The sequence below is a fragment of the Corvus moneduloides genome, chromosome 4, assembly GCF_009650955.1.
Source record: "Corvus moneduloides isolate bCorMon1 chromosome 4, bCorMon1.pri, whole genome shotgun sequence".
NCBI lineage: Eukaryota > Metazoa > Chordata > Aves > Passeriformes > Corvidae > Corvus > Corvus moneduloides.
The window spans coordinates 45,260,525-45,279,881 of record NC_045479.1 but is presented as its reverse complement, the minus strand read 5'-3'; the positions used below and the strand labels follow the sequence as shown (position 1 = coordinate 45,279,881).

The 19,357-nt window shown below is 37.6% G+C and overlaps 1 protein-coding gene across 9 annotated transcripts in view; it reads right to left on the bottom strand.

Moving 5' to 3' along the window:
* Nucleotides 1-441: 441 nt before the first annotated feature.
* The window catches only part of ADAMTS20 (ADAM metallopeptidase with thrombospondin type 1 motif 20), an 89,705-nt gene continuing 70,789 nt past the window's right edge, over nucleotides 442-19,357 (bottom strand). For 4 of the 9 annotated variants that reach the window (XM_032106724.1, XM_032106725.1, XM_032106728.1 and 1 more), the window contains 10 exons: nucleotides 15,912-16,079; nucleotides 14,506-14,679; nucleotides 11,953-12,123; nucleotides 11,102-11,302; nucleotides 10,838-10,967; nucleotides 10,589-10,683; nucleotides 10,396-10,490; nucleotides 9,857-9,990; nucleotides 9,021-9,112; nucleotides 5,368-6,193 (listed from right to left, as the gene is read on the bottom strand). In XM_032106724.1, the coding sequence (XP_031962615.1) occupies nucleotides 5,885-6,193; nucleotides 9,021-9,112; nucleotides 9,857-9,990; nucleotides 10,396-10,490; nucleotides 10,589-10,683; nucleotides 10,838-10,967; nucleotides 11,102-11,302; nucleotides 11,953-12,123; nucleotides 14,506-14,679; nucleotides 15,912-16,079 (1,569 nt within the window). In that variant the 3' untranslated portion in view covers nucleotides 5,368-5,884. Of the gene's footprint in view, nucleotides 9,113-9,856; nucleotides 9,991-10,395; nucleotides 10,491-10,588; nucleotides 10,684-10,837; nucleotides 10,968-11,101; nucleotides 11,303-11,952; nucleotides 12,124-14,505; nucleotides 14,680-15,911; nucleotides 16,080-19,357 lie in introns of all 9 variants that reach the window. The other 5 variants (XM_032106726.1, XM_032106727.1, XM_032106731.1 and 2 more) reach the window with 4 other exon arrangements.

The following is a 19,357-nucleotide window of genomic DNA, read 5'->3' as shown; positions in this document are numbered from 1 at the left end:
GAATGATGAACTGACCATGAATGTCACTACCACGATCAATAAATGACTTCCAGAGACAGCTGAAGTGCAAAAAAGGATTTCATCCTACAAGGCTGCTGCTGCTATGAATCACTCTAGTCTTCTGCAAATAGAAAATTCGTGAGCTCTCCTTGAACGTTTCTTGTTTCTGTAAACCAGACTGCAAAATAAGACCATACAGTTATTTCAAAAAAAGTCTTTCAGTATTCATAAATGACGGGTTTTGCTTTCCAAAACAAAACAGTAATGAAGAGCAAGACAGAAATAGCTTGTTTTATTTCAGCCCTTCAGAGAGAGTCATTCGCTACCATTTACAGCTCAGATTCTCCATGTTGCATGCTTTGTTTAATTATGCAAATAAGATTTGAAAAACATATGTGGACAAGAAAGTTTTGTTGTAGGAACAGAGATAAAACACACAGATTAAAGAGGGAAACATTTGTTTATTAAAAGGAAAAGGTTCTGGATGGCAGCACAGAGTCAAACATGAGACAGATGAATGCATGCACAGCTGTTCATGTTTAAGGGCAGAATATAGACATAAATACAGTTAGATCTTTGCTCTGCTCTGCTGCTACAGTATTTTTATACAGTCAGCTCAAAGGAATATCTATCATAACTGAACACAAGGAGAAATTTATCAGAAACAGAGCACAGATTGCTTCTTTAAAGCCAGGATAAACAAAGCCCATAAAAGTCTCTCAAGCTATAGTATTGCAAAATAAACCTAATTGTACAAATGCAAACCACCTTTTGTGGATGGGAATATTAAATGTCAAATCCAACTCCAAGTCAGATAATTTGTACTTCTGTTTGAACAAAATGCAGGTAGTTAACCCCTACTATCATCACAACTCTTCTCTGCCTGAAGAAAAGCCACTACTGTGAAGCAGTACCCTTTTAAGTACCCTTCAAAAGCAGTACCTTTTTTTCTACGATCTATATAGCCTATTTTCAGAGCACACCAGAGAGAGAGGGGAAGGCTGATGTTTTAATGATTAGGTACAGTGAAAAATCCCTGAAAAAATCCTGAAAAATCATGAATGCTCAGGAAATGATGGTGAAACACTACAGGAGAGCAAAACTGGCCATACAAGAGAGACCGTAAGGAGATCCATAGGATACAAATACTTCCCCAGAGCTGCAACTTTTTAGTCTTTAGAGGACCTTCTCTCATATTGGTTCTGCCATGGTGACCTCCAGTCATACTTTACCTATATCAAGTAAGATACCATGTAACTGCTCAAGGCATTGAAATGCAGCCTTCAGTATTTCATGGTTCAATTTCTACAAAAGTAGAAATATGGAAGTCTATCACATCATGAGAATTAATTCTTGAAAATTGCTTTGACAGGCTTCTTTGGTGTGCAGTAGGAAATTGTTAATTTATAAATAAGGCCAACATGGATTAATTGCCAACATGGATTAACTGCCAACATGGATTACTTTGAAATCTCGGCTGTGATGTTTATGTATGTATGATGCTCATTTTAATGTTCCTTGTTTAAATATTCCATTATCTTGCTTCAAAGCTATTTTTGTAAATAGTTTTCCTTTATATTTTTAAAGTTAAAGTTAAAATATTACAGCATATTTCTGATCCACTTATAATTCAAGTTCAGTTTTGATAGCCACAGAACATCAACTTTCATATATCTATTTGTTTCTTTATGGAACCTATAATAATCAATCCCACATATTCCTTCCTAATCTTATTTAAAGTCTTGAAAGATGTAGAAAGAACTTGCAAGACAGTAATATTTTATTCAGATTCTGAATTTCCCAGGAATCTCATATTTTACTGCAATAAAACTGCAAAGACACAAACCCCCTTCCCTGCTACATGTAACTTTATTTTCAAATTGCCAACAAAACAGAGAAGTTATGCTGAACATATTTCAGGTTACAGAAGTGGAAGAAAACCCCAAACCTTTCCTTCATCTTGTCAAGTATGTCTTGGATATTACAGCCTTTCAGTTAGAACAGAAAAATACTTGACCATCCATCAGAAACCTGCATAGACACGTACATGTGCTGAAATCACACAGTCACAACTCTGCCCACGAATGTAGGATTGACTGATTGTACAACACACATGTTCCAGATCCAACACCTGGGCACATCCTGCTTCTCTGTAGAGGGACAGTGGCACAACAGACCATACCTGGATGAACTCTGCTAGAACAGAGACCTGTTAGTGTACCCAGAGCCAGAGTTTCCTCTGCTACCTCCCACCTACAACCTTTGGGGAAATTAAGTAGAAGACATCTAGATGATGAATTCATCAAGAGAAGTCCCAGGTACTGTCACATGACACATCGAGTGACATTTTATTAGATAAATGTAAAAAACAAGATTTTTCACATCTAGTCCCTTTTTGGCACTTAATATACAGATAAGCATTAAATGTGTGTGTTCACACACACAGGCAAGTTAAGTGCAGTTGTGTCACCTAATATTTAATGCTGCCATTGATGGGATTGAAAAGATCCTAGAAGCCATCTAACGAAGCATTGTTACAATCCTCTTTAGCTATTACCATTTTTGTTTTCCTCTCTGTGGAATAGTGAGGGGGCAGTTAAGCATTTCATTTCCTAAGCATGAACCCAAGCTGTAGAGCTGTGTGACTGTGACCAGCCATGGCCAGCTCAGCACGTGCAGACCCAGGAGGTAGAGCTCACAGCACTGTCATGGAACACCCTGCCACTCTGGCAGGCATCTCAGCTGGCCAGTGGAATGGAAATTCAAAGCAATTTCAATTAAAGGATATGGAAACATCTTACTTCAAGTACAACCCATGATTCTCTTTTTTTTTTTTCTCTGCATGGGCTCCTAACATGTCAGCATCATCAAGTCTCCAATTTCTTTAGAGCTGATCATCAGGCTTATGTTTTTCTTAAATTGCCCTCAGGATAAAATGTTAGAAAGTTGAAATTGGGATGATTGATTAAGGCCTTTTTCCTCAACAAAATAAAAATTCTAACACAGGGAAGTCACAGAATGCCAGAACATATGATTACTTTTTCCCTACAGTATGGCTGAAACTCTAACTGAAGGGTATAAGAAAGAAAAGATGCAAAAAACTGTGATACAATACAGTGCTGTTCTATGCAGAAGCTGGACCACATGATATGCTGTAAGTATAGAAAATACACTTTTACTCAAAAAAAATTTTTATTATCCAAGAAAAACGTCATATATTAAATATTGCATTAAAAGTCACTTTGGTTGGTAGTAGATTTTCAGAGTGACTTTTTGGCAGCAGAGCTGAACACTTTGTAGCCTTTACATGACCAGAAAATAAAAAGGCCTCTTGCGGATAGAGGCGAACAGCAGTTCCCCTTCTGCCAAAGCAGCAGTCAAGGGACCATGCTATAAAGGAATTGGTTTGAGTTAGCAGAAAGAGAGGAAAATTATTTCAGATTTCTACATTATTTCAGTTAACAATTTACAGGGCAATCCCCAAGAAAGATGTAGCTAAATGTGAGAGGATGACTGGAAAGAGCAGAGCAGACAGACATGGAGTTCTTCCCTCTGAAGCAGGATTTGCTCCCATAGAAATTATTCCTATGACTGTAACCTCTTGTGTGGCAGTTATTCCAGTATAAGTCAACATATACCACTGTAAAGAAGTATTAAGAATGTAATTATTCTGTGCATAAAGACGTTGAAATGTTTTTGCAACATTTTGTACTTAGAGTACAGTACCAAAAAGAACCCAAACAAAAGTACCCTGGTACCATTTACACAAGCATATTTATTATATAAATATTTTATAAATTACATTTTATAGTCTTATTAATGTTTACAACTGTTATAAGGCACATAGTGCAAAAATACATTTCTGATGCAGAGATCACAAAATAATTACCTACATGTGTTATCTTAAAAGAAGCTTCATACACTTCTGTGGTACAGTACTGTTTTTAATTAATACATATTGCTAATTCATGGCTAACTCTTTGTGGGTAAAAATATGATATAGCTGCCACTTGATCTACCAATAGTACTGGCATGCAAAATAAATATTTGGTTTACAGAATGTGTATTGTCAGACAAAGCATGTATAGTTACCTGGTACATAATATACATTATTATGCAGGTAGAAAATTTTATTCTGAATACCTGAGAGTTGGCCCTAAAATGCATGTCTGTATATCCATATATCTCTACCATTCTGGACTGTAAAGTAACACAAACCAATAAATCAAAGAGCTAGATAATTTTTAAAACTTTGTAACTCTTTCATACACTTACTTTTCTCAAAGAAGTAATTTTAAATGGCAGATGTTAGAAATGTATTTACAAACACTGAAAAATCAAACTGAGTCAAAGATGGACACCAAAACCACCTTGGGGCTTGATGCTGCCTCTGTCCAGATTTTTCACTATGGTTATTGAAAATTATGCTGAATTGGACCATGAAGGATGCACTGTACAGCCTTAACTAAGTGCCTTTGGCCAGGCTAAAGGAGTAAGGTGGATGTGGAAAGTGTTTAAGCAAATACATATTTGTGCAATTACACACAAGATCCTACGGTAAACAGAATACACCGCTTTCACAGTATACTTGGACGAGAGGCAGGAATTTAAAATCAGTTTTCGAAGCAATTTGTTTCCTTATTTTCTTTTCCTGTAACCACAGCAAACCTAAGACCTGATGTTTAACATGTGCTACAGAGACTACAAAGGTTAAACCACACTTCTCAGTATTACTGCTAGGATTTGAGCACCACAGAGAATATAATGAAAGGGATGGGGAAAAATGCTTTCACTGACAAAGAAACACACAGATCTATAAAACTATCTCAAACATTTTGGTTATGTACTTTTCTGCTGTAAGTTATTGAGAGATAATCCCTACAGGTTTGCACAACATTGGAAGTATTTGAAATTACTACCTGTCTTCTTTATATAACAATAAAGCTTTCCTTTCTATATTTTAGCACAATTGATCAAAAAGACCAATAGAGTATAAATTTTACTGAATACTGTGTAAAGAATTACACTGATTAGTTGCAGGTAAAGAATTACATTTGTGGTAAAATTTAGAATGTTACCAATGGTAATAATCTCAGTGCAATTTACTTGTTAATATATACTGTACTTGGAATAAATGCCTCTCCTTTAAAACATGAAGGTTTCTGATTGTGACTTATGCACTTGCTAGCCCACAAACAAATAATACAACCTTGAGTGAATCCTGAAGAAAACAGGAATTCTTATTAGTGAGCGTTACAGTAATGAGCACTACAGACATGAAAAAATTAAAAAATATATATACAGAGCACCTACAATTTGAACCTAAATGGCAAATATCCCTGCTTCGATGCTCTTAGTACATGAGAGCTCTCACTGTATTTGAAGCTGGAGACCAATAATTGTGTTAGGAACACATTTTCCACAAAATCCTCCACATCTTCCATATATTTTAATACCATCCTGGGAATTAGACAAAGAGAAGAGTCAATCAAGAAAAGCAATTGAAATCACAGTCACACAAAAGGCTTCTCGAGGTTTGCATACAACAGACCTTTTGACAAATTATACCTAGAAACACTAAATCAAGAGACAGCAGCATTAGCAAAACAGGAACAGAGATCCTTTATCACTACCGCTCTACACCTTGTTCCCAGGCTTACCACCCAGTGTTGTTTTAAACTGTGAACACTTACTGTTCTTGTTTAACTGGTCTGTTGGTTTTCCACGCTAATAAAGTTGGAGGTAAGAAATAAAAAGGATCATATGTAGTAGGACGATCTTGAACAAAATGTGGTGAGTTGGGTGTTGTGTTTAGGTTTTTTTAAAAGCATCTTCAAAATTCCTAATAAACCCGATTAATATAATGATAGCCTCTTAAAATCAGTTAAGAGAAGGGTAGGCAGGCAGTTCTGGTCTGAATTAGATACAGGACAGTGTGATTAAACATAGCTGAATAAGACTTAAATGGGTCAGAGACCTTGAATGCTGTTTCTGATTCACAAAAATCACTGTAGCTTTCACTACAGTCAACGCTTGTACTTCTTGTCCAAGCTGTAAGAGCAGGTAAAGGAAAACAGCATTGACTCACGTGGGATTTGTGTATGTCAGCAGTCGCATAGTTGCCCTGAGCAATCCACTTCACTGTACTGGATAATCTCAGACCTGTACCAGCCAAGTTAATGCTGAACTGTCCCTAGGGAAAAAAAAAAGGAAAAAAAAACCCAAAAAAACCCCAAACAAAACCAAACCAAACCAAACCAAACAAAACAAACAAAAAAACCCAACCAAACAAAAAAAGAAACAGGGAAAAGGAAAAGAAGAAAAGGAAAATATGAGCTGATAAATGGAGTTTGAAACACTAAAAGACACTGGCATATTTGAACATATTGCTTAGGATATGTCTAAACATTAAGTACTCAAAGGTGTGTAAAAAATATGGGCTGGCTACTCTGCAATATGCCCTTTCTATGGACATTCACAACACAAACCCAAGTTATCCTGCAATAAGCACCACCTGTGCATCAGCTGATCCTGAGCATCTCAGCATCTGATTATGAAGACAAAACTAACATCACACAATTGAAATTATTTTTGCCCTTCTACATATGAAATTTTAATTTACAAAAAGTACATTCTTGCTAAAGGCAAGAATGAAGCTGGTTTTCTAGAAAGACTATTTTTTTTTAAAGCTTCTGAATTTTTTGGAAATAACGAAAATATAGTGCTGTCTGTAAAGATAAATCACTTCTTAGACATCTAATTTTCAAATTTTTGCACACTGTCTAACCATCACGATCTTACCATCTTCCACTGCTTTTTCAGTATAACAAATATCATAATTGAACAAGAACATAAGTGGATGTTAAAATAAATAACTTTATTTTTAAGTGGAATGTTTTGCAATGCAAACTGTTCACAACAGATACAGAAGCTATAGATTCTAAAACATTTGTCTGCGCAAATACAGACTCTGAAAACTAGCTTCAGCCAGTTCCTATGAGAATAGGAAATATATTGAAAGTAACAAATTGCACTACCTGGGTAAACAAACTGGGATACAGAAAATTATTAAATTGCATTCACAGAGAAGTGCAATATGTTACGAACAAGTACTGCCTCCACAAAGAACCTAATGATTAGTTGAGGCAGCACTACAATCAGAAAACTGCACACCTCTGCATTATTCACTGAAAGCCTGAATCTCTGTATTCAGACCTAGTAATTTTTTACTGCAAATGTTAGCTTCTATGTTTTATTGCTTAATAATGTCATACACTTATAAATATATATATAGCTTTTATTATGATGATTCACTTAAACTCCTTTGTAAGAATTCAGTTATATTGCACAGTATGGCAGATTTATTTTGAGAGCACTTCTATGTAAAGTTGCTGTACTTATAGCACTCATGTAACTCAGGATCAGCTAACAAACACTCATATGGATAGGGTAGGTTGTTCTTCAAGTATCCATAAAGTAGAAGACTTCCATTTAATGAAGGAGGAAATTCACAGAAATGGTGCGGAATGTTTTCTACAATTGACAGGCCCAGAGTAACTTCTTTCACAGTGATATCATTTTGCAAAAATAAATGAGAAGTGCTATTACAATTACAATGGCAGATCAAGAGCTGTCTGACATACCATGCAGCATGTGCAAGGCCAGGAACAGATTTCAAGGACTGAAAGTACAGGAATGGAAGCCTTTCGACTGCGTCAAAAGTGTTCGCTTCAGTCAGAACTTTTAGATGGAAATGTGTCAGTGCCAAGCCATGTAAGCAGAATGACCTCCCAACAGAATCTACACATGGCAAACAGATTTGTATTGTACTGCACCCAAAGGGTTTGCAGGTTGAAGGCATCCAGTACTGTAATGAACTTCAACTGTTTTCTTGTCAGGGCTTTAAGTCTGCCAAACCTAGGCACTTCATTTGTACATAAATTGCACATAAATGGTCTCTAACTGCCCTTGGCTGTGTCCACCCACGTAGCTGGTCTTAAGTTTAGGCAACCAGGAGGGATGGACAACAGGGATTCACTTCCAAGCAAGCGTGAACCAGTGGGTCTTAACTCCTTTATAATCAGTGAAAAGAAATTCACTTCCAGAGGACAGTTGACCTCATCCTAAATTGTCTAATACAGTAAGATAAGCTGAAGTGTTTTCTAAGGAATCCTATTTCTGCCAATGGGCTCCAAAGGTTGACTAGTTCAGACTAGAGCTATGTCTATATCATCAAGAAGGACACTGCAGTATAAGCAGACCTGTAGAATGAAAACTGGGTCAGAGAGCCCAATGTCTGTAGACAGTGCACAAATCAGGGATTTATTTTGGACTAACTCTCCCCTAGCCCCATGGACTGAATCCTCACTAGCATTAGAGTGTATTAAGATCCTCTGAAGCTCATTGTTGGATTTATCTTCATCCAGAAGGCATCCAGTTCATATCTTTCAAAACTACCCTATGATGTGAACCAACAAACAGCGAACTGGGACAATATAGAGATGAATCTAAAAAGCACCACCCAATACAACTAAAACACTAATGCAGACACAAAAATGCATGTAGAAATTTTAAAGCATACTGCTAAACAAGATTGATTTCCTCTGGTAGTCTTCAAAGACATGAAGCATCAGGAGAGATACAGAGAAAAGATAAGGAAAATTATGAAGGATTATAGAAAAGTCACTAGAGGAGAACAAAGAATGTGAAGGCGTTAAGGGAAACAAAGGATACATCACATCCAGAGGGAAGCAGAGCAATACATGAAACACATAGATATGCACTAGATATGCATACATGGAGCCTACAGGGAAAGGGTGTAGCAGGCAATTTGAGGGAAAAACTAAGAGGGGAGGACGATGGAACAGGAGAGAAGAGAGTAAGAAAAAATTACTTATAAATGTTGTACTCTCACCTCACAGAATAGGATTTTGGTTTAGAACCTTAAAGATCTAAACAAGTCACATATTTTTTTCCCCCTCTTACGTAAACATTTCAGGGAGGTAAGAAACCATAAATACCTGTGGACATCTGGCTGCACTGTAGCAATCTCCAGCTGTAGCAAATGGTACTGCTCTCCCAAAAATAGTCTGAGCAAAAAGAAAATCTGTGGCTAGAAAATAGAAAATTACTCAACACAAACTGTGGCATTTGAAGTTCAGGGGAAAATAGTGTGAAAAGTGTGAACATGGATGTTTTATTGCTTGCTTTGGATGGGGTTTTTTTGTTTGTTGCTTGTTTGGAAGGGGAGGTTGTTTGTTTTGATTTGAGAAACTATGGTTTGAATTTTGGTTATTGCACCACTAATCCAACCTACGAGCACAGATTTCTCTCTGAGACATGAGTGGGCTAGAAGGAAGATGGATGTGCACTTTGACACTGTGTCAAGTGAGCTGGTTGTAGGCCAACTTCCTAGCTTCAGGCAGGGGCCTGAAAGCACTGCAAGATTCCCTGTCCATTTATTTATTGTCTGCCAAGGTCTGAGAAGGGACTAAGCAGAGCATAGAAAGGAAGATTTCCACAAGAAAAGTAAGCCATGGACTAAAATAAAATTAAATATTGGGAACAAAACCTTAGAAAATGAAAGTAGTTCACATATAAAATAAGAATCTGTGAGATTCATGCCACTTGGCCACTTGGGACAAATTAACGAGGTAAGCAATGGTGGTATTTTTGGGGGGTTTTTTTGGTTGTTTTTTTTAATTACCACTGAATCCTTAAATTAAATAAGCAGGAATTTTTGCCCCAAGATGGCACAGCTGGATCTGTAAGTGGGTCAAAGTAGTAATTTGGTAATTGTGACCACACACAATTTCAATAGAATGCTCAAATTGGCTAAAGCTGACAAAATGCTTACTTTTGATTTGCATGGAAGACACATCAAATCTTATTTTACTAAAAACTGTGAAGCCAGCTGCAAGGTAATCATTTCGACAGGCACAGTCTTGCCTTCTGCTTCCATTGAAAGGACATTCATATGGATTCTGCAATCTAAAGAATAGCAAAGATGTAGTTTTCCTTCTGAGATTTTCCTTAACATAATATCATAGTTAAAAATAAGCGTATTGCAATATGCCATATAAAAAATATTAAACAACTTTTACTGAACAAGAAGCACAGCTATTAATCTTCACTCAACTGAAAGACTAATGTGGATCAAAGCCATTTCTACCAAAGCAAGACAGAAAAAAATTATAAACATTTAGAGCGACTAACATAATTTCAGCCTGGAAGTATCCACATTTCTATATGTGTGCTCACATGCCTGGATATTTAAAACATAAAATCAAGGGAAAAAAGCCCTACTCATCTTTCTCACAAAAAGTAAGTATTATTTTATTCTTTTATTTTGGAAGGAATAAATGCACTTCATAAAGTTTAAATGCACTTCTGTACCTGAATCCATATACTTCAGAAAAGTTGTCGGCTTCACCTTTTACCAATGTCAAATATTCCTCGGGATTCTCTAAGTGCATGCCTGAGCAATAAATCTGGAAGAAAAAATGCAACCCTTTAGCAAAATCTTTATTAGAAAAGTATTATTTCATAAAAATATGTACTCATAAAAACTCATAAATATTAACAGTACCTTTATCATCCTTCCCTTAATGTTCAGCAGGTATTCACCATCCTTTCTAATCCCTTTTTTAATCTGCATATCTTTGCAGGTGGTAAGAATTTCACCTTCAAAATGAATGATTAAATCATATTAATAGTTCAGGAACAGAGCTTAGTTTTAAGACTCAATTTTGCATAATTGTGCTCCAAATATATTTATAGCTTTAATATAAGTAACCTGGGAAAACATTAACTGCGGAAAATCACAGCTGTCACTTACATTCTTTCTCGTGGCAGATCTTTCTGGCATCTGGTTTTAAATGTGGCAGGCACAAGTCACTGGGTAAGCCATTCTCAGTCATACACTCTACTGTTCTCTCCTTCATTCCCACTCCACAAGATGCTGAGCACTACACATAGACAGCCATTAAGAGTTAGTTTAGAAAGAAGCAAATAATTACCACTGTTATGTCAGCAAATTATCCTTGGCATTTTTTTATGTTAGGGGCAGCTATAAAAAATGAGCTTGCACATCTGTACTCACTTTGGTCCACTTCCCTACTGTCCATGTGGCTGCTTGTGAACATCCTTTGACATTACATTTATAAATGTACAAGGATGGCTCTACCGGGCATTCTTGGTACGCTACAGTCCGAAGGCCGTGGATGTGCCGACTTTGAACAGAATGGATTCCAACACAGTATGTGATGCTCTGCTGGTAACCAAACCCACAGCTTGCTGAGCACTAAAATAAAATCCCCAAGCATAGACATTATTTCTGTGAAAATTTCTGTGAAATTTCTGCAGAATTGCATTACAGGTAAGTCAGCTCTGATCTTTGCACTGGCAAAAGCCTGTCATTGGAGGCGTGCCACCTTGGGCTGGAACATGAGTGCATGGAAGTGAAGGTCTGCAATAGTTACACATGAAAAGAGCCACAAAGCCCTTCCATGGTTCCCTTTCCTCAGAGGTTCCAGAGTCATTCCCTCTCAGCTGTGATACATGCATAGATATGCACACACAGGTAGTGCAGATGTGCAAGGGAAACAAAGCACTGATCAATCACTTCACTGAAATCAAGGAAAACCTATTTGATTACTTCAGCTAGGTCAGCTCACAAGAGTTTCTTGGGAACCAGCAAAGGAATCCTGTGGTAGGGACAGCTCCCCTCTAGCTGGTGATCATAGGTCCTGGGGGGTTAACAGAGGACTGATAACAGCCTCTACAATAAATCATGGCTGACTTGGAGGGTCAATGCCAAGAAAGTTTAGACAGCCATGTTCAAAAGCAAATACATTTTTTTTTCTCCACATACATAAAGTACATTTTACAGCAATATAACATTCTTAAATGTAAAGACATATAAAAGATGGCTGAGCAGTATAATTAGTGTACCTGTGACAGCTCTCCTGTGAGCACAACATATTTAGAGGGAGATAGCCTGCAGGTTTTGGATGATGGAGGCTTTGTGGCAGGATCACAGAAGCTTTCATCCACTTGGAGCTGGTTTTCATTCACACATTTAACTTTCCGGTATATTTCCTTTCTTCTAGATGATGCTGAGCACTAAAAGTGAGAAAATAATCCCAGTTTAACTAGCCATTTACAGAACAAAGTTACCTACTGATTGCCACACACCAGTAAAACCCAGACAGCAATACCTTTTGACATCTGCTATCAACATCAGACTAAATTATTCACTGAATCAGAGTCCTTTACTTTGTTTTCAAAGTTCAGGTACCTCTAATCAGCTGAAAAAAATAACGGCATATAATAACATGACAATGTAACTCTTGGGTGACACAGAGGAGAAAATGAAAGTGTCAAGCCAAGATGATAGGTTGAGTGGAAAAGCCCTTCTAAATGAAAAGGGAAGAGACAGAAAAGGATTTCAGTGAAATATGAAAGGAATAAGTTGGTCTTGAAAACAAAACAAAACAAGAGGGAGGGAGAGAGAGAGGAAGAGGGAGAGGGAAAGGGAGAGGGAAAGGTGGGAGAGGGAGAGAAAACTACCTATTAATCAAGCCAGTGCCAGTGCCAGCTTTGAGCAGCCACAGTTGTTGAGCCTGTGCCTTTGCCCTGAGGGTTCTCAGACCTCTCCCCATGGCAAGCTGGTGGAATGGTGAGCCATCACAGCTCTGCCAGGATAAGATAAGAACCTTGCTGCCACCAGAATCCAGAAAAGTGGTGGTACAGGCTAAGTAATATACATCAACAGCACGTCTCCAGCTATGGGTACCTGAACTAAGCTAACTTTCTGCGGCATGGAGCAGCTCAGAATATTAGGCATATAAAGAATAATCCAGTCACAAGGTAATGGGAACAGGCAGAAGAATTTTTTCATGATGCTTTATACCTTAGCCTCGTAGGCATTCTTCTCCCTAGGATAAAAAATTCTTCACCCAGTCTACTGGCTGCAGACCGGTGAAATGTTAGATCTGGACATATTTCTGCTGTGTTGTGACTGGTGAGGTGAGGAAATCACACAGTCACCCAGAGCTAAGACAGGTTGGCAAAACATTATGAGTTTGGTGGAGGACATCCTGCACTGGGAGTGGAATGCAGATGGATAAGCACTTGAACTATTAATACTACATGTACAGTGCTGTGTATGAATGTGGTGAGAGAAGGGAACAGAACACAGGAATTTCAAGAAAACATCAATATACATGCAGAAGTTATGAAATAGCTGGAGAATGTAGTGAAACACAATGTGTTTGTAGTGGAGAGCTCCAAATACCCAGCTGGAATACACAAATGTTTGCTGGCAAAGGAAAATTCACCCTCATTCTTTGGAAGTGTATATTTGTGCTAAAAGCACATTCTGAGCCAATTCCACTAATTCCTGATTTTGGCAGCTACATACGAGAACACTTGAAAGCAACATATATTTGTCAGCAGAGGAATATGTATATCTGAACTGCATTAATATAATCCGGGTTCTGCAGAGCACCAGCCAATGTTTTACATATTAACAGCTGCCACTTCTACAGCACTGTGTCCCTGAGACTTTAGAGTCTTCATAGTCAAGGGGGGTTGCTCTAGGAAATTTAGCATGGCCAATTATTAATATGACACAAATGCACAAAATGGGTTTTTGTTTAGAGACAGGCTCTTGTGCACACCATTTTGGGTATTATACATAATTTTGGGGTTTTTCTCTCTTCCTCATCTTTATATGTTTGCATGTTTGCACAAATAACAAAAGTTATTAAATTTTTAGCATGTAGAAAATAGTAATCACACCTTTAGAAATGACAGCTCTCTGCTGAAGGTATTTGTACATTTTCTTAAATATGAAAAAGCATATTTGGTAAGAGAATGCTGAGTTTTATTTTCTTATCTTGCTTCCTGTTTGGTAGAAGAATAATGAGATTTATTTTGCTTCTTATCTTTTCTTTAACAAGAAAAGATGCTTCAAGTTTTTAAGATACTTTAAATCTTCCATACAGAACTTCTTATAAACACTGTTGTCCAAAGATTTTACCTCGAAGATATTTACTTCCACATGAAGTTTCTTTTGCATTTCTGTTCTTAAAAAGCTGCTTTTAAAAATGATATTTCAAAATCAGTATTTATTAAACATCTTATGCATTATGTAGAGAAATATGTAGAGACAGTCCTATCAGTAGGTATCTGCTCAGAGCTCCACCAGAGCTTTTGCCTACAATAGACAAGCAAATCCCGTAGAGATTATAAATAAAGAGTATAAATAAAGTCTTTGACATTTTTTGTCACTTTTTAAGTTTTGCAAGCTTGGCCTTCAAATTTTCCAGCATGGTCACTTTTTATTTTGCAGCATAACAGCTACTAGAAATGCATTCAGATTGGGGGGGGCAGGGGGGGGTGGGAGGGGGAATGAAAATAAAAAAAGAACAGAAAACCCCAAATTTATTATGCAGTATCACATAACTCAATTAAGTGATAGAAGTTGAAAACCTTACTTACATTTTCCCACTCACGTGCCAGCCACTGGTACGGGAGGCAGGCGGGCAGCTGGCAGTGCTGTGTGCTAGCGGGGCGCAGGTCACGGCTGCACATCATGTCACTCACTCGCCCCAGGCCTGCCACCTGACAGGAGATGTCCCTTTGCTGAATCCCCACTCCACAGGATACAGAACACTAAAATTGATCAAAATTAGTTGTGTCAGTGTGAAACGAGACAGTCCCCAGAAGGAGTACAGCTGTCATTAGAAGATCTTAGGATATTATTTAAAATATATTTCACAGCCCTTGTAATACGAGTACAATACCTGAAGAAATTTATGTTGAAAATGCAAAACTATTAAAACATTTTAAAAATACAGAAAATGACTGCATCTGAGGTACCTAACTGAGCTCTCTGCTTACCTTAATTCACAGTAGGGACAATCACTATAGGCATATGCAAAGAAAAGTTTACATTTTTGCAAGATCAACAGTTAAAGCTCTGAATTTGCATCTTGTCTTTATTAGAGACTGTCTTTATTATAGAGTTGTTTGTTGTTTTAAAATGCAGATATTACAATCAAGGAGAAAAAAAATCTCAGTGTTTCAGGTTAGAAAATCTTGCAAAAGGTGCAACATTGTGAGGACACTATCTTTTGCAGGTAGTACTAAGGATTTTGAACCCTGAAGAGCTTAAATGCTAAATGCCTCTTTTCCTTCTTCCTGGCCAAAGGAATTTCACTATACCACTAATGCTTGTCTGAGATAAACAGCCCCCTTTTACACTAGGCAGAAGCACGATTATGTCCCAAAGCCTACCTAAAGGCCCAAACTCAATCATAAAGTTCATATTGTTCTATCAAGTGTGGCCAAAATGTGGAGAGTGGTACCGTCTCTTTACCAGCATGGGGAATGGTATATTGAAAGAGCGAGTGAAATGCAAAATATTGCAATGTGCTCAGTTACACACAATTTTACAACAAGGTGAGAGATGTTTTAGAAGACCAAACCAGGGAAAAGGCCAGTATTTGTGCCCACGAGCCCTTTTTCCTGTCCTTTTCCCACAAACCTGGCTTCATTCCACTATTTAGACTAAGATAGCAAATACAGTGATACTACTGAAATCATCGCAGAAGGTAAGAAGTAAACTTTAAAAATTTACTGTTAATTTACAAGGTAAGATGAGGAAAGTCCTAAGTACCTATTCAGTACAAAATTCAGATTAGCAAATGCTTTTAGTTTTCATAGACATTTATTATTCATTACTCTTAAAAGAAAGAAAAAGAAAACGCAATGAAGTACCTGCTAATTTGTAGATTTCATTGCTATGTGTGTACTGACAATTATTTCCACTGAAGCAGTGTGTCATGAATATGATCTTGTCTTGTATTCTCATGGAGAATATTATTATGGCAGCTTTTACATACCTCTTTCCACCTGCTGGCCTTCCAAGAAGGACATCTTCCAGCTCTACATATTTTGTATGCTCGTGGTTTTTTCAAATGTTTGCAGTTATCTTCTTCTATTTTTGCTTGGAAGCTGTTAATACAATGCACATCACGAAACTTCAAACCTTTTCCACAGGAAACAGAACACTGAAAAGAGAAGTGTTATTTCACTACTGTGCTAAAAATCTCAGAGTAATAAGAAAACCAGAAGCTGTGGCCTCACCCAAAATGGACTTGACAATTATAGGAGTTTCTGTCTTATGACAATATCTGCTGTATGTCTCTGAAATTTCTCTGTAAGCTCTCTTGTACTGAGCATTACTGATCAGGTGCCAAATATCTCTCATATATTGTTCATTCACTGATGTCATCGTTGAGAAATACGTGAGCTCAGCCATCCATATCCAGGCAGAAGACAGGCTGATACTCTGCTCTCACAAGAACATGCTCTAGCAGCTGCCTGTTTCCAGCATACACTGCTACTTTCATGTAAGCATGATGCTTATCACAAGCACCAAAAAAGGAAAATGCAAAATCACGGCTATGTGTGCTTCCAGCTATTAGGCTACAAAGTCACATTTGCTTGGAAACTCCCCTCCATGAGCTTTGGGTATCTTGTGGTATGTGGCAAAGAGGCAAGAGAAGAGGTATGAATTAGACACCACCAGTTAAGGTGCAGTCCTTGGAGGCATTGACTTGCCCTGCCACCCTAGTATCCCATTTTCTCCAGAAATCTGCTACAATATACACAACTGGCTCTAGGACCTGCCTTCTTTCCTCCAATGTAAAGCTGATGGGGCTGCAGGTTTGTTCTGTGAAACCCACCCTGGCAGTGTACCCTAGCCGAGACTACAGCGTGCCTGATGGATCAGGCTCTTCTGGAGAAACAGCCATTCCTCTGCTAAACTGCTGGACTGCTCTCAGACTTCAGTGAGGTTTGATTTTAATTCTTCACACCAGGGCTGTCCTATACACCTAGAGTAGGGCTACAGGACCTACGGAGCTTTCAGTCAAACAAGGAAGTCAAACATCTGAACTACTTCCAAATTAGGTGGCTACTCAGCTGATTTCTCTTGAACCATGAACAATGTGAATATAAGTAGTTTAGTATTTTCTTTTTAAATCTTGTAATGAATCCTATTTTACATTATCCTATTAAAAAAGTTTAGATCAATGGAGACAATTTTTTCTGTCTGGAAAGAGAGCATGCTTTATTTTACACTTGAAAAAACATTTCCTACAGGAAGATAATTAATTCAGGTAGAAAAATAACAGTCCAGTAAAAATTGAATTTTTTAGTGGATACGAAAAAAAAAATTTAGATATAGACTCCTTAAAAGCAATGAAGATATTTCGCTTCCCTTTCTGTTACATCATCATCATCTACATCATTAGCATCACATGCTGACTTAACAAAGCGTTTTTGAATACCTATGTCTTCTATTTTCAGGAAATTAAGTTCAGGTCATTCAGCTTTCAATACTTAAAAAGTTCTAACAGTCTAATTCTACCTGCATGCACAATCTTTTTAACAGATTGGCCGGCTCAGTGCTTTGCATACCCATAAGGACAATTAACATCCTGAAAACAGATTCTCCTCTATTTCAATAACAAATTTAAGAAAGCAATTGCTCTAAGTGTACACTGAGTGTACAGCAGGTGAGTGAAGCACATGGCAAAACACAGTGATAGATGATATTTAGCACAACTGAAGAAAAAGAAATGTTCCTAATTTAATTTTTTTAGCACATGAAAAAGCTAATACACTCGCTATGAATGTAGAAGATCCAGGATCATCAGTGGAAAGTTCAAGAGGGTATATTACTCTGTATGTACAGTATTCTCCTGAAGTTTGGTATTTTCTGGCTTCACTCCTTAGATAATATATAAAAAAAGTTCTTAAAATGATTGCTTCCTCCCAAAGTGCTTTGGCATCAGATGCAGGCAGGCTCAGCTGGGTTCTTTACTGCATAGTGACCCACCTTCAGCAAGAGAAGACTATTTCAGTCCACTACACTTCTCATGGGAGACTCCTGACAAGTAGCAAAGTGTTGCCTGTCCTCCATTACAGAGAGTAAATAGCAAAGACAGAACATCAAATCACTCCAATGCTGAATAGAAACCTTTCATCAATATGAAGTGGGGAATGACTTTACATTTCTGTAAGGACAGAGTATAGCTCCTGCTCTGTTCCTTTAACGAAAATATAGGCTCCATAGAAGATCTGAGTGGGATTTCAAAGTGCCTAAAGGCTTCTAAATGCAGCTTACAGGGAGATGTAAGCTCCTGTCCTCTTAGTGCATTGAGTCCACAGCGCATTTCTTACAAGGCTGAACTTTGCCCTCCATGAGCCTGTGTTCCTTCTTGAAACTCCTAACATGTTATTACATGCTCTCCGTGGAATATAGTGCTCTCACTGCTTGGTGCCCATCCTGCTGTGGTGGTGATCTTCCCAAGGCTTAACCCTCCTGGCTGGGGAAAGTACAACTGCAGTAATTCTGGCTGCTTGACCTCCCTCCACTCAAACTTGAGCATGGTCCTTGACTACTTGAGCATGGTCCCCACTGCTCAATTTGTCTATAATGTGGTTTCATTTGGATGACATTCCACACAATTGGAGGTTTATGGAGAGAGAGCACAATTTTCCATATATTTTCTGCAGATTAACCATGCAGGAAGAAAAAATCTATTAGAATGTTAAATCTTACAAGAAAAATGAACATTTCCTCCAAAAAAAGCAAATTGAAAAACCCCATCCTGTAACCATTTTACATGGAAATTCTAGCACTTCTCTCAACGTTGGATAAAGTAATAATTCCCATATGTCATGTTCTTTTAAAAACATAAATCTGCAGTAAAAAGCTGGATTTCATTGCTATTGTTCAAAGTCATTCCATAACACTAGTAACTAGGATTCATCTCTTTATGGTTTTTTTGTAGCAATAAAGTTCTGTAGGGATCAGTCTGACAAAACTCCTGGTGCTTTCTGTGGCACAGATGGACTCTCAGACAGGCATGCCATCATCAATTCCTACCAAATGAGAGCTCTTTCTGCAGCAGACATGCAACTTCACTAAAAGCTTTTTGATTCTTTTGCTATTATCATTTCATTGAGAAGTTGAAGACCTAGTATTATTTGGTGGATTCTGTACCAAATTTCCTTAACCTTTTCTTTAAAGGAAGTGTTTTGTGTAGTTTAGCTGGTAGCTTAGTGGGCTTCTGGATACTGCAAAACAGACCAGTAAATGGAAAGCATGTAATAGTGACTTTTTGTATTCATATTAGATATACAGAGACTTAAAATATAAATGACTGACTAGAAGAGGGTAGAAGTAATTTTCTTCATAGTATCTAGTGCAAGATTTTGGATTTGTGACCAAAATAGTGTTGAAAACACATGGATACTTTAGTTATTGCTGAACAGT